Source organism: Phymastichus coffea, unplaced genomic scaffold (assembly GCF_024137745.1).
Source record: "Phymastichus coffea isolate CEN01 unplaced genomic scaffold, Cenicafe_Pcof_1.1 PCOF00085, whole genome shotgun sequence".
Lineage (NCBI taxonomy): Eukaryota > Metazoa > Arthropoda > Insecta > Hymenoptera > Eulophidae > Phymastichus > Phymastichus coffea.
In genome coordinates, this window is record NW_026706896.1 from 427,238 (window position 1) to 442,983 (window position 15,746).

Below are 15,746 nucleotides of genomic sequence, written 5' to 3' on the forward strand. Positions count from 1 at the left end.
CATTTCTGTGGAAATTATGTTGCCTATAAGAAACTTGGTAAAGAATATGACAGAGTCATAACTATTATCTATCATTCGATGAAATGGAATTTCTCATAAAAAAACACGAGGACGAAGGGAAAAAACAGAGAAAGGTAATAGAGATTACAGTTTTATAACTTTCTCTCTTTTCCTTATCGTCCTGAGTTAATCACATAGTCTCTGTGGTTGAGAAGTTTTCCAGGCGCGTGTGGCTGGCTACATATATAAGCTAGTAGTGCATGTATAAGAGAGAGTACGAGGGAGGGATTGAAAGACTTCAATTCCAATTGACACAGGCTAAACCCTGTACTATTTTTTTTAAATAGAATGTAAATTATTTTCTTAATTTGGATAAAATAAGAAATAAATATTGGAAATATCTCCAACGACAGTTATTTATTTTTTACATCAAATTCTTACATGCATCAAAATTAAAACAAAATCTTTTGTAACTGCTGTCGATCAATAAAAATGTAGAAATATCTAGTAATAAAATTTGGTATTTGAATATTATAAAATTATAAAAATATAAAAATACAAAACAGTCTCTGCATAACAGCCTCTATACCGCTGACTCAGCTATCATTGTTTGATGATCTTGGGCTTCAGTATACTTGAGTTCCAAGTTCTCTTCACCTTCCATCTCCAGATCTTCGGAAATCTTCATGCAATTGAAAACACAAATATCTTCAACAGGAGTCCACTTCATCGGAAGTAATGTTGTCCGTTTCGGTATTGGGTTGCTGCAAATGAATACCGATTGAGAAAATGTACAATGATTTATATATAGCGAAACGTTTCATTTCTCGCTTCTATTATGCACGTCTATTTATGTTAAAATTGATTCCAACGTACTCCGTGATCGCAAAATTCACCCACATATCGATCATCCGTTTAGTAATGCGATATCTTTGCGATCTTCGTGGTGGAAAACCGAAGCGGCCAAGCTAAAATGAACACAAGTATTTTCGTTAAACTTTGCATGTCCGTTGTTTATCAATGCGAAATCCATGAACATTTACTCCATTAACTACTGATTGAAATTTGTATGACCTACCTTTACCAAGCACATCAATGGAAGTATCAAGACGCACCATTTCGCCACTTGGTACCAACTTTTTCTTGGAATACAGTACTGTTTCCTCATAGTACTGAAAGATCCCAGTGAGAATAAGTAAAGCAACTCGTCTCCGTGACAAGCCCCTGCAATGTTTTTCGAAAACGATATTGAAGCTCAATTATTCAATGGCTTGTGAACATTTCAATAACCATTCATGAGAAACTATCTTTACCTCTCATATTCCTTCCCGACGACATTTTAAACAGTGACGTTTGCCTGTCATATATGAACTTATAAAAGTACGTCTTTTCTGCATAATCGTTTACAACTTGTGCTCTGATGACTCGATGAATGCCCTCAATGAAATATAGCTCTCCAAGCATATCGACCAAACTTTCGAGATTATCGTGGGTTATTGAATTATTTGTATAGTATATCTTTTTTACTTTTTCAAGGTCTAGGCTGTACGATTGGTGCATCGTATTTATGGTATTTGGATGCAAAACTTTCAAAGTATCCGTATTGAATCTAGAGTGTTCTCTACCTAAATCTGTAAACATACGTCATCTGTTATTATAAAACAAGAATTTAAGATCTTTATGGGAACATGGATGTCAGTGATATTTCAAACTTGTTAAGGATATTTCAATCCTAAAATAGTTTCTACGTAATTATCATGCACCTCGTAATGCAACAATGCCCTCGCGGTCGTTGTAACCAATAATCAGTGGCATATCTATGCCGCGCCTAGCCAATTCATCTGGATTCATAGGCATAAATGGGGCATCAGATTTTCTATCGATACATGGGCCAAAAATGGTGGAGTATTGAATTTTTTCCTGTAAAAAGACAACAGTAATAAATTCCATTTAAAACCATATGCTCGTTAATGACTTTTAAACGTTATTTTATAAATATGTGACATACGTCTTTGCTAAGTAGTTGATTTTGCGCCTTGACTAATTGTCTGACATTTACTTTTCTCAAGAATTGAACTGCCGTTGCAGGGTCTTTTGATTTGCAACCTAATTTCTCACACAATTCAAATGCTCTTTTACCAGGATTTCGATGGATTACCCATGGATTCAATGACACCCCGCTCTGAATAATCGCTCTGTGGAATAAACCTGTAGTTAAACAATATTTTTACTCGCTGCACGCTTGGAAGTTATAATTAATTAAGCTTTAAATTCAATTGTAATTGTGTACCTTTTGCTAATGGAGAGAGGCATAGTAAATGTACACATGCAGCACCAGCGTCCGAGCCAAAAATTGTCACGTTGGTGGGATCGCCAGAGAAATTAATGATATGATTTTGAATCCATTTCAAAGCCATCACTTGATCCTTCAGACCTTGATTTCCCGGTGAATACGTGTCATCAAATGTTAAAAAGCCTGTGGACAAAACGATTGTTTCGAATCGATGAAATACAGTTGGACAAAGAAAACGTTATTTTAATTCTTAAATTCCATATTGAATATATACCGAGGGCTCCTAATCTGTAATTGATGGTTACCAAACAGACGTTTCTGCGCATGAAGTAATCCGGCCCATAAAATGAATCATCGCCACTGCCAGATGCGAAATTACCACCATGAATCCAAACCATAACTGGTAGCCCACATGCAATTTTTATACCTTTCGAATAAATATTTAAATGAAGGCAGTCTTCAGAGCCAATAACATCGCCAGTGAGTCGGTCTATCTGCGGCGCATTTGGTCTGTGAAACGTTGCGTTTCTAAGACCTCCCCAACGTGGCAGAACCTCCGGATCCTTTTAAGAAAATACCAACGGTAATATTTATATAACTTATCGGCAATTCATGAATGATAAAATCATAAGACCATGGACTACTATGAAAAAAAAAACATTTTTTCTATTAAAGTGGCTATTATTGCAGAGAACCGTCGAAGCAAAATACACTACATAAAACATGAATTGCTGAAAATTGAAAACTTGGCGTTTTGAACTTTAATATTAAACTAAATAATATTTTAAGAGATAAACGCACTTTTAATTAAGCAGAGCTAATCAGTTATACATAATAAACGTATTAATGACGTAATGACGCAGTTAATAACTGTCGCATTCATTTGTGGATCACAATATTTACTTAATGCTCTACAGGATCGATACACTCAACGATTTATCAGATTTTCAAATATTATTAAATATTTATTCTAGAAAAATGAAAATTATGCAATTAAAATATTGAAATCCACGTGAAAAATTGATACGTAAATTGAAACACTAATGCAGCTACCTTGGAAATGTTTGACAGAAAAAATATTTATTCACGGTTCGTTATGAAAAAGAAAAATTACTCACATCGATTACAAAATAAACTATCAAGTCACCCTCAAACAAATAAACAAATGCTCATATCAGCATTTACCGTGTTTGATATCGCAATTTAAAAAAATCAAGATTTTTGGTAAATACTTGTAGTTAACAACTAACCCGGAAACGTAGTGTTCCAACAGGTGGTTTCGCATAAGGAATGCCTCTAAACGCAAAATAATGTTCGTCTTCGAAATTGACCTCCCTGGTACCTCGCAGGTTGCCAGCTTTTGTCTCAACAATCCGTTGTGAGTGCAACATGTTATTGCCGCTTGCGAGGACGTTAGTCGACTGTCAATACCGGCAGGTACAAATATACTATAGTCGCGAAAAGGTTGACTGTACTATATACAATACCCACGTCCTTTTCGATTTTCATATCTGTGTATATAGATACATTCGCTGTGTGAGCTTTGTTTTGATTTGCTAATTTAGCTTATCTTCATTTGCTGCTGATTCTTAGACCTTTTTTTTGCTAATGACAACTAGGATTACATAATTACAAATGAGATTTAATAACTTCCCTTAGGATTGTAGAGTAACAAATGAAATAATAATTGAAATTTTTTACTAATAATTTTATTAGTCTGAGTTACGTATCCATGTCTTTTCCCGTCTTAATTACATACACGAAACGATATATAATTTACAATGATTTTTTAATAAGTTTAACTTTCACGCGTGTAAATGAATAAAGGAAACCCCTAGTGAGACTTCATGCGTTTCATTAATAGTTTACGTAGTCAGAAAAAATATAAGTCCTAATACGTAGTATTATAAAAAAATTACACATCTAATAAAATATCAAATGAATGTTCTTCCTTTTGGTTTAGTACGAAAGAGTACATACAATAATCGTGATTTCACAAAATTTTTCACTAAAAGTCTCATATCTGCAGATATTTCTTAAGAATATTTAGATTTTATGTAACAACTAGATATATATTTATTTTTTTAAAATATGAAAGTCTTGTCATATTAAAGTATATACGAAACAGTAGCATTTAAATAATATAAAAACTTTTATACTAATATTGAACAGAAACAATTAACACGAAACAATAGATTTTTTGTAGATTAATTTTTGAGATTGTCCGATGAGATATACTTCTGTTCTAAATTTTCTGTAACATCGATGCGTAGATTCTCAGAAATATTTAGCCCACAAAGATTCTTACTGTTATCCACAGGTTGCCAGTCGTGTGGGATAAGCTCTGATGTTTGAATTGTCGGCTTTCTATACAAATTAAATGGCGTAGAGTCCTTATTCTTCCTCGATATTCATAATTAAGAAAGTACAAGTGGAAGCTTTTCGTTTTGAAAATAGTTCTTATTTTAAAAACTCAATTAAAGTTATCGGAAGCTTTTGTAATATTACTCAAAGTATAGTGCATTTATTACAACAAAAGAAACTACTCGGATATTAGTAATTCATTAAGAATGAGAAAACAAATATATTTTGTAAAAACACTTGTGTTTCTTAATTCAAATATGTAATGAAATGAGTAAATATAGATATAAACATACCCTGTTATCGCAAAATTGGTCCACATTTCGATCATATGTTCCATGATACGATACTTATCTGATCCTCTTTTGGGGAATCCGTGGTTACCATACTGAGAACAAATGTTTACTTAGATTACATAGAGGCAATGTATACGTCTTTATAACTTCAATACGTGATTACCTTGACTAAATATATAAGTGGAAGCGTCATAACAAACCATTTAGCCATTTGGTACCAACTTTTTTTAGGAATTCCGTATTGTTTTCTTAGTGTATTGAAAGATTGTAGTGGGAATAAATATAGTACTTCATCCGCGTGTGATGCACCTGACAGTTTAACGTATATTTTTAGCAATGTTTTTTTAATTGTCTTTTTAAACGTATTTTGTCCTTACCGGATATCTTAATCTTCAACATAAGTTTCACTAACGATGGATCCTTATCGTAAGTAAATTGATAAAAGTACGTTGGCGCAGAACTTTTTTCAATTTGCGTTTTAACAACTCGATGAATTCCCTCATTAAAATTAATATCTCCAAGCAAATCAATTAATTTTTCCACATTCTGGTCAGTAATTTCTTCATCCTGTAAATACAAGTGCTTCACTTGTTCAGGAGTTAAATTATATACGTTCTTCATTACATCCCAAGCTCTTGAATTCACGAGCTTCTCCAATTCCGTATTGAATCTTTTGTGAGCTTTTCCAATTTCTGTAAAATGTTATTCAAAGTTATCATGGATCGTACAATAGGTAATTGATATTTACGAAAATTGCCTAACTATGTTTTCAAGCATTTTATCCGAAAGTTTCTTATTTCAGTTCATATACAAAGTCTTTGGTCTTCAAACTAACGCCAAACGTTTTTAAGTGCCATGAGAAACTATAAATTGGCAAAAGCTAACTGCCAACGGTGATTGTGTAATTTTATGGAGATTGTGGAATGGCAATTATGTAAATTTTGCAGACGCGTGCATGTCTAAGTCTATAGGTTTCTCATACTTTTGACTTTCGTAATTCTATTACGATTGTGCACTCGGTGATTAAGGCTATTGTGCATTTTACTGACTTTTTGCACGTTTTCTCTATCCATTCAACGCAATACTAACGAAAACTCTGTGGAATACAAAACTACATCGTCTTTTCGTATGATAAATTTTCTTTGCTCAAATACGTACGCCTCATACATCTTTTGCCAATAAAATAATAATAAACGCGTCTGCAAAGTAAGATTTTTTTTTGTTAAAAACATATTTACTGCGAATAGTAATTTCTTAAATACCTCGTAAAAAAATAAGACCTTCTCTGCTATTGTGTCCAATGATTAATGGTACTTCAATACCCTGTTTAGCCGCTTCTTCTGGATGAACAGGCATGAAGGGATTTTTTGATTTAGAATCAATACTTGGGCCAAACGAAAACTTAAACTGAATTTTTTCCTACAATAAAAAATGGTATATTAATTCATTCTCAAAGTAGTATATCGATATCTAAAGAATAAAAATGAAAACTGGAATACCTCTTTAGTTGGTAGGTTTTCTTGAGCTTCGATTAATTTTTGAATATCGACTGTCCTGAGAAATGTAATTGCCGATTTTGGATCTTTTTCCTTGTGTCCTAAGAATTCACAATATTTATATGCTTTTTCTGTAGCATTTGATTGAAATGCCCACGGATTGAGTGCTACTCCGCTTTGAGCAATTGCCTTGTGAAATAATCCTAGGAATAACGGTAAAAATGATTTTATGATTTCGAAAAGTTTTAGTGATCTTAAATAATACTTTTACCTTTAGCAAGTGAAGAAATACACAAATAATGCACAGAGGCACCACCAGCACTTTCGCCGAAGATCGTCACATTTTCGGAATCACCACCAAAGTTAACAATGTTATCTCGAACCCATTTTAAAGCCATCACTTGATCCTTGAGACCTTGGTTTCCAGATGCCTCTTCGTCATCCAAGTTTAAAAAACCTACGTAATCAAAAGACTCGCGTTATATAAAAAGTTGGTGAAATCGGTCAATGAAAGCAAACAGATACGAAGTTATCGTTATCAATGTATGCTTTTTACTTAAATCACAAAAAGTTGAGCTTGTACCAATGAATGATGACTTATTTAAAAACTCATTCCTTCAAAATAAATCTAATTGCTACTGATGAATGAAAATGAGTACTCATAACTAAGTTGAGAAAGCAATTACCAAGCACTCCAAGTCGATAATTGATAGTGACTAAAACAACGTCTTTGCGCATGAAGAAATCTGGACCGTAAAATGAATCGTCGCCATGGCCAAGTATGAAACCTCCTCCGTGTATCCAAACCATTACCGGTCTTCTTGCACCCGCCTCGATATTTCTCGTGTACACATTCAAATAGAGACAGTCGTCGCTGCCTGCGACCTCGAATACTATAAAATCTAGCTGAGCGCAATTCGGTCCGTGACTCGTTGCTTCTCTTATGCCTGTCCATGGTTCGACTGGCTGTGGTTCCTTAAAATATTAACAAATTTTTATTCACTGTCTGTCTCTCAGGCATTGACTTAAACACAAACATTCGCTAAAAAATTTTCTGACATTAGTTATTATGAAACATATTAGATGATTATCCGATTAAATATTTGTAAAATTTATATTTCACAAAATAAATCAATGAATGTTTTTAATATCTTATCTATGATATCAAAGACTAGAATGCTTATAATTACGACAAAAATAGTCGACCGTTAAAATTTAATAAAGGTCGATAATTAGTTCAGAGAATAAAAAATTATAACAAAGTTACAAACTCATATGTAGCTTATAAGCACCTAAACTGTTAATACCGGTTAGCATTGAGTTGGCATTATAGTGACCTTGATGGCTGTGATGAGATATTCAAGCCAAATGACCGCAGATACCGTCATTACTTAATAATGTAGCAAGTAATCTTTATTTGTTAAAAATAGAAATGTATAATATTTTTAGTTATATAATTGAAAATAAGTTCATCTGAAATAAAGATTCGATCCTCGATACGAAACAAAAATTTTTTTCATTTTTTTTATCATTTTCGACGTTTAATAAAACTCAAAGAGTTCGATATGAAATCACATCCGCAAAAGAGTTAACCAAAAATAAATCGAAACACTCACTTGAAATCGTAGTTCTCCGACAGGTGGTTTAGCATAAGGGATACCTCTGAACGCGTAAAACTCGTCATCTTCAAAATTGCGTTGCTTCGCTCCTCGCACTTTACCAGCTAGAGTGTCTATGATTACGCATTCGCTCATGATGCTGCCGACGCAACTGTTCTTTGCTGACTGACAGTGCGATGCCAGCGGATTTGTGAACTCCTCGCATCAAATGTAATGGGCAGAGTAAGCGGCTGATCGAGCGTGAAGGACACCATTGTCAGCCATTTCGGAGTTGCACGGAAATTTTTTTCGGGTATTTTTTTTTATCCTCGGTATTTCCTTCATGATTGGCATTTTTACATTATTATTTAGACGCCACAGTAAACTGTTTTTAGTGGACTATAAAAGCATTATCTTTGACTCGTCAGAGTTCCGTATTTTGAGTTTTTTTTAATTTAATTATAAGATTTAGACAATATTTGCACGCTGTCCATTTTCGTGTTATTCATCTTTGATAAAAATTGATACACTCGAAAGAAGCAAAATTTTAAAAAGTCGGTAAATTTACTGCACATAACTGTTATCGCGATTTTGGTAACTGAACAGTAGGAGGTATCCCAGATAATAATATTCATAATACGTATACAAATTAATCAATTTAGTTAAACTGTTCTTTAATTTTATCTAAATTTAATAAATAAATGAGTATATAATTCATAACAATTACAGTTTCAATAAATTTATTCAAATCGTGGAATAACTTCTTGCAAATATAATTACACGAAGTGATGTAATGTGAATTGTATTATAGATTGTATTGTACTTTCTATTTATGTGAATTTCTTCATTAGGGTAGATATATGAATGAGGTGTATATAACTGTAACACTACAATCTCTTACACACGTAAACGATGAAAAAATATCCTTGTAGGTGTAAATTACTTCTTTGAATAGAATAATCGGAATGACTATTTACAAATAAGCTCAATAGTATTATTTTTCATTTGCAATTATAAAGTTTTATAATAAAATTCACTGAAGGTATTGCTTCCATTTGTCTCTAACAATATGAAAATTTTTTTCATATAGCAAATGCATTTAATTTTTATGTAAAAGTAAAATACGAATAAAAGAAATATTTCTCGTGATTTTATCGTAAATGCTTACCTCTGTATAACTTCTACGTTACAAGAATCGTGTTTTAAATTATTGATGGCATCGGTTCTTATCAACTCGCATTATTGATTGCTTTATAATAATGAAATATTTTGAATTAAAAAAATAACATCAAATCTTAACTGTTAACATTTTTTATTTTATAATATTAGTTCCTTATTGGATATTCACTTAATCATAAATTTGATCGAATATATTTTACTAATACGTACATTTTTTATAAAAATATTGTATATTAAAGACTTGAAATGTAAATCAATACATTACATAATTTTGAAGATTCGAGCTGGTGTAATGGTCATCGTTGCTGATCATACTTAACTCACTAATCACAACCATTAGAGCCATTGGATTCTTTAGTAAAGATCAAGAATCTTGTTTCATCAAAAATATTAACACGAACAATTTTCATTTAGCTGTAAATCACGCGACAATATTTGGATAGATAGTTGTTTTTATTTTTATTAAAAAAAGTGGGGGCAAAGCAAGAGTTTGATAAAGCATTTTTTATACACTAAAATTTCCAATATTAAGATTTATTAAGATAATATATCGTTCTTCACTATTTACTTATCCTATTTTTATACCGTTGAGCCAAATTTAATATAGTACAATGATTAAAATTAAAATTTTTTGCAGCATTACAAATGAAGTTCTTGAAATAACGATAAAAATAACAACAATAAGAATTACATGCGCTTATTTTTCAATAGCTAATCTAGCATTTATTTTGTGATTATATATGCATATGATTCTCTTTCTTTCCTCTATTCCATAGAAAAATGGAATTCTGATCTACTATTTATGTAGATTTCATTATCGTATAAGATTTAAATTTACAACGTATAATAAATTATGTTTTCTATAAAGCACTGGCAGTTGGAAAGACCTTAAAAACTTTTGACATCAATCTACGATAGTAGTTTATATTATTCATTATCAAATTTATTATATTGTATTGATATTTATTACAAAAGAGTTTTTAATTTAAATAACAATCTGACAGATGTAATAATTTTACACTAAATTCAAAACAAACTATTATTTATTTTCACGATAAAAAGGAATTATTGTCTTCTCTTTACTTACTTATAAAGTACATGTAAGCATTATATTTTTGCTCCAAGCTTGACATTGTTCCCATTCGTAAGTCTTCGCAAATATTTAAATACCGAAGTATCTTTCCGTCACCGATAGGCTCCCAATAAAGGGGTATTAAATCTGTTACTCTGGGTGTTGGAGTTCTGCAATACGAAAGAATCCACAAACAAAATTGATTTGTACTACATATTACTACACAGATAAAATTATAGAAGTATACAACAAGTATACAAGTACTTCTAACATACCCTGTCATAGCAAAATTGACCCACAAATCAATCATTTGTTTAGTAATTCGCTTTTTGTCTGTATCCTTTTCCTTACTTATCACGTCAAAATGATGAGCTTTAAACAAAAAAGATAACTCATCTGCGTGACAAGCGCCTGCAAAAAATAAAAAAATTAATAAAATAAACATTATTGTTCTAAAGCATTTCATTATCATAACCAAAGAACTGAGGACACAGGTAAAGAATAATTACCGCTCATATGAGTGTGGAAATAAATTTTCATAAACGACTGTTTCTTGTCGTAAGTAAATTCATAGAAATATGTCGGTGTCAAGCTTGTTGCAGCTTGTGTCTTCACAACCCTATGTATACCTTCGACGAAATATAAATCTCCAAGTAAATCGACCAATTTATCAACATTCGATCTCGTTATTGGACTATTCTTGAAGTAGATATGTTTCAAATTTTCCGTAGTTAAACCGTACCTGCTAACCATGTCTCTCACATCAGGATGTAAAAGTTTACTAAATTCCCTGTTAAACCTCTCGTAGGAGTTTGCTGCATCTGTGACATAATTTACTCAAAGTATTTTTAAAGTACTTTCTTATATCTGAAATATTGTACATTATTTACTTCGGTAGAAAAAAATTCCTTCTCGGCTGTTGTGACCAATGATCATAGGTACTTGAACTCCTGTTGCCGCAGCTACTTCTGGATGCGTTGGCATAAATGGCATTTTTAATTTGGAATCGATACTAGGTCCAAATGATAATTGAGCTTGAATAATTTCCTAAATAAAATACTGTCAATATTTATCTTCAACTTTTTAGCAATTGTTTATCTTCAAAAGTGTGCAAAAATATTAATAACCGTCAATTTACCTCTTTCGTAAGAAGTTTTTCTTGAGCTCTAATCAATCGCGGTGTATCAACTGATTTCAAAAATCTAATCGCTGATTTAGAATCTTTTACCCGGTGTCCTAAAAGTTGGCATAACTGATATGCTCGTTTCTCGGGATTCGATTGGAAGGCCCATGGATTGAGAGCAACTCCACTTTGAGAAATAGCTTTGTGGAACAATCCTTTTGTAATTATCAATGTTAGTACCTTATTCAGACAATAAAAAAAGTTTAATGCCAGAAGGTTTGTACCTTTTGATAGCGGAGAAATAGTATGATAGTGTACAGATGCGGCACCCGTACTTTGACCGAAAATCGTCACGCTGTAAGGATCACCGCCAAAACTAACAATATTATCGCGGACCCATTGCATTGCCATTATCTGGTCTTTCAAACCCTGATTGCCTGTTGCTCCTTCGTCGTTTAAATTGAGAAATCCTAAGAAAAACCGGAAAAGAAAATGCAATTGTTTCACTTAAAAATATAATTTTACAAGGAAATTATTTACCAAGAACGCCGAGTCTATAGTTGAAAGTCACCAAAACAATATCCTTGCGCATAAAGTAGTCAGGACCATAAAGCGAATCGTCACCATGTCCAGTAGCAAAACTACCACCATGGATCCAAACCATCACTGGCTTTAATACTCTCGGTTCTGTATTTTTTGTATAGACGTTCAAATAAAGACAATCCTCTATTGTGGATACGTGATGAGGTATGGTATTGTATTGTGGGCAATTTGGTCCATGGGTCGTCGCTTCTCGAACGTTCATCCATGGTTCTACTGGCTCAGGATCCTTTATATAAATAATCACATTGTTTAAATGTCCATTTTCTTTCATTAATTATTAATAATTTTAACAGTTATAAAGTTTCAAAGTTGCTCTGAAATGTCTTACACTGAATCGTAATTCCGCAACTGGTGGCTTGGCGTAAGGAATGCCCTTGAATGAACAAAATTCGTTGCCTTCGAATCCTTTTTGTCTTGCTCCTTGAACTTTACCCGACAATGTAGATACGATTGGTTTACCGGAGCACGCGAATACCGAAGAATTGTGTAAAGCAATACTAAAAAATGTTAAACAGTAAGTTAATAGTTTTTCCATCTCATGCGCGGTACTCTTCAGTAGGAACTACTTTCGAGATGAAAAAGCGGAAAGTTTGGAGTATCCTATACGTAATCTTGTCGCCAGTTTCGGAGCTGACAAATTATTTTGCATGATATTTGTTCTTCGACCGGAAACTACTGACGGTTTTTCATGTTTAGTCACTTCTTTGATTGTCACTGTAGTGGTATTATAGTGACATGTTAAATCAACACATTACTTTCGTCACCTTTTTTTCACGTGTAATGCCACACAATTTCACCCCGATCCTCGTTCTCAAACATTTTGTCATTTACTTAAGTAAATAGAACGCTTAATCGGATAATATTTTACTAACATAGTCTCCATTACATATACGTTTGTACGAGTAATGCATTCTGATTACAGTTTGAGAAAGGCATTTTGTTTGTAACATACGTTACAACTAATTCTTGACTTTCACTATTGTCATGGATGCTAATAAATGTTTTCCATAGGTTATTTGACAGACAAAAAAATTGTAACAGTAAAATTTATTTCCACTAAAAGCACGTTTCATATTCTCTATATTTTACAAAAGCGTAATTATAGCACATACGAAACAATCAATTATAATTGATTCTTAGTATCCAATTAACATATACGAATATTTCTGTAATTCTTTCTGTTTTTATTTCACTATATTCAGTTGATCATATTTGATACATTTCTGAATAATGGTTTTAGACAGGTATAGAGTGATTTATTTGAAACATTTATTTCATTTTATTTTCTAAGTCAATATGAAAAAAACCTGTTATTACTGTTACAGTCAAAAATTATGATTGCATAAATTATTATTATAACTACTAAGAACGTAACAAATTTCGCCAGAAAGGTAGGACAATCAATTCAAAAACCGTCAATTAGTTGATTAAACATGACAATAACGAAAATAAAAGAGGTCAAACTCAAGGAGTTGTAATTAATTCTCCCGCTACTCGGTTCGGCAGGTAACAATTTTACATAATACTTCTGCTCCAAGCTCAATGTAGCTTCCATGCACAAATCTTCGCATATATTCAAATAGCGAAGGACTGTTCCATTGTGGATAGGCTGCCACAGTATAGGAACTACTTCTGTTAACTTCGGTGTTGGTAAACTGGAAAACAGAAAGATCATTGTATCTGCATTTCAAATAAATTAATGAATATTTACAACGAACCCTGTTGCCGCGAAGTTTGTCCATAACTCAATCATTTGTTGAGTGATCCTGTACTTGTCTGAATCTTTTTTCGGGTATGGATTTTTACTGTCTAAATAGTGCGGTCTGAACAAGAAAAATAGCTCGTCAGCGTGAGATGCACCTGTGGAGAATGTACTTTCAATGCAATGATAGTCGCTTATTAGTTTATTCGAAAGAAAAGCTGAATTATCTTACCGCTCATTCGCGTATGGACCCACATTTTTATAAACGACAGTGTTTTGTCGTAAGTAAACTGGTAAAAGTAAGTCGGTGCCGAGCTTCTTTCAATTTGAATCTTCAGAGCTCTGTTAATGCCCTCGACGAAGTATAAATCTCCGAATAAATCAACCAAGTTATCCATATTTTCCTTCGTTACTGAGTCGTTATCGAAGTAAACGTGTTTTATGTCTTCGAGAGTCAGCCCATAGTTTTTCAAAATGTTCTTTACTTCTGGATGAACGATTTGATGATATTCCTTGTTGAATTTCTCGTAATTCTTCGTTATATCTGTAATAATAAGTTCCTTCGTGATGCTCTGCGACTACAATAAATAATTCAAACTTTTTCTTTATTTTAGCAGTAGAAAATATCCCTTTACTTCGATAGAACAGTATGCCTTCTCGACTGTTGTGACCAATAATCGAAGGCACTTGAATGCCTTCAGCGGCTAATATTTCCGGATGAACTGGCATAAAAGGTTTTTTAGATTTCAAATCGACAGTCGGTACAAACGGGAATATCGCTTGAAGTTTTTCCTAAAAAATTTTTTCACTATAGTTAATCGCAAACAAATGAACAATCTAATCGACGAACCTCGGGTGTCAGTAAATTTTCTTGGGCTTCAGCTAATTTCAAAGCATCGACTGTCCTCAAAAACTGGACTGCTTGTTTTGGGTCTTTTCCAGTATAATTAAAATTATTCGTCAACCGTAACGCCATTTTCTTTGGATTCGAAAGAAAGGACCATGGATTTTGTACCATTCCACTTTGACAAATAACTCTGTGGAATAAACCTAGAAACAATAATAAAAATATCAATTCATCTGTACACTCTATTATTCGAACGCTCGTCGTTTACCCCTTGCTAGTGGAGAAATAGCAAGATAATGCACAGATGCACTGCCTGCACTTTCGCCAAATATCGTCACGCTATTAGGATCCCCGCCAAAATGAGCAATGTTATCGCGAACCCATTGCAAAGCCAGCACTTGATCCTTCAAACCTTGATTGCCTGATGCCGACTCATCGTCGTAATTTAAAAATCCTGCCAAGAAAAATATATTAGCGCTCCTAAGTAGGAATCGAGAAGATATAATTTTCAACGTACCGAAAACTCCAAGTCGATAATTGAGGGTGACCAATACGATGTCCTTTCGCATGAAATTTTCAGGTCCGTATATATCGTCATCGCCAGAACCGCATACGAAGGCGCCTCCATGAATCCAAACCATAACCGGACGTCGAGCTCCCTGTTGCAAACTCTTTGTGTAGACGTTCAGGTGGAGGCAATCTTCGATACCCTTTATTCGGTGGCTGAGCAAATCGTATTGAAGGCAGTTCTCTCCGAACACCATCGCTTCTCGTACTTCCGTCCATGGCTCCGCCGGCTGGGGTTCCTTGTCGTCGCGCAATGGTTTGCCGATCAGTCGCGAGCATTCACATCATATGGGATTAAACAAAAGAAAACTTACTCTGAATCGAAGGTCTCCTACAGGTGGCTTGGCGTAAGGGATGCCCTTGAACGAGCAATACTCATCACCCTCGGAATCCTGTGCTTTAGAGCCGTGCACTTTGCCAGTCAACGTATCTGCGATTGGCTCACCGACACACGCAAAAACTACGAGATTTCCAAAAGAGAGAATCAGCAAAATAACGTTAAAAATCGCGAGCAACATCGTGCTTTTTCATGCTCGCCACTTTGTACTTTGACGATGAATAGGCATTCAAAGATGAGTGTTATGAAATCCAGTCGGCGTAATCGACGAG

The 15,746-nt window shown here is 33.5% G+C and overlaps 3 protein-coding genes across 3 annotated transcripts; all 3 read right to left on the bottom strand.

The window, feature by feature from the left end:
- Nucleotides 1–404: 404 nt before the first annotated feature.
- Nucleotides 405–3,737, bottom strand: LOC131668916 (esterase B1-like). Its single transcript, XM_058943400.1, has 9 exons — nucleotides 3,544–3,737; nucleotides 2,568–2,856; nucleotides 2,291–2,476; nucleotides 2,009–2,208; nucleotides 1,764–1,920; nucleotides 1,314–1,631; nucleotides 1,079–1,224; nucleotides 877–968; nucleotides 405–764 (listed from the first exon to the last, which is right to left on the bottom strand). The coding sequence occupies exons 1-9, from the start codon at nucleotides 3,682–3,684 to the stop codon at nucleotides 584–586; spliced, it is 1,710 nt and encodes a 569-aa protein (XP_058799383.1). The 5' UTR covers nucleotides 3,685–3,737; the 3' UTR covers nucleotides 405–583.
- Nucleotides 3,738–3,986: 249 nt separating this feature from the next.
- LOC131668894 (uncharacterized) lies at nucleotides 3,987–12,560 on the bottom strand. The gene is made up of 17 exons (XM_058943366.1): nucleotides 12,350–12,560; nucleotides 11,959–12,247; nucleotides 11,703–11,888; nucleotides 11,434–11,633; nucleotides 11,186–11,342; nucleotides 10,805–11,116; nucleotides 10,571–10,706; nucleotides 10,311–10,465; nucleotides 8,063–8,226; nucleotides 7,133–7,421; nucleotides 6,718–6,903; nucleotides 6,450–6,649; nucleotides 6,213–6,369; nucleotides 5,328–5,642; nucleotides 5,114–5,259; nucleotides 4,951–5,042; nucleotides 3,987–4,660 (listed from the first exon to the last, which is right to left on the bottom strand). Exons 1-17 carry the CDS (start codon nucleotides 12,554–12,556, stop codon nucleotides 4,501–4,503), a joined length of 3,351 nt encoding a protein of 1,116 aa, XP_058799349.1. The 5' UTR covers nucleotides 12,557–12,560; the 3' UTR covers nucleotides 3,987–4,500.
- Nucleotides 12,561–13,052: 492 nt separating this feature from the next.
- LOC131668915 (esterase B1-like) lies at nucleotides 13,053–15,699 on the bottom strand. Its single transcript, XM_058943398.1, has 8 exons — nucleotides 15,452–15,699; nucleotides 15,088–15,376; nucleotides 14,839–15,024; nucleotides 14,574–14,773; nucleotides 14,359–14,515; nucleotides 13,956–14,267; nucleotides 13,740–13,881; nucleotides 13,053–13,676 (listed from the first exon to the last, which is right to left on the bottom strand). Exons 1-8 carry the CDS (start codon nucleotides 15,653–15,655, stop codon nucleotides 13,427–13,429), a joined length of 1,740 nt encoding a protein of 579 aa, XP_058799381.1. The 5' UTR covers nucleotides 15,656–15,699; the 3' UTR covers nucleotides 13,053–13,426.
- Between the last annotated feature and the right edge of the window lie 47 nt (nucleotides 15,700–15,746).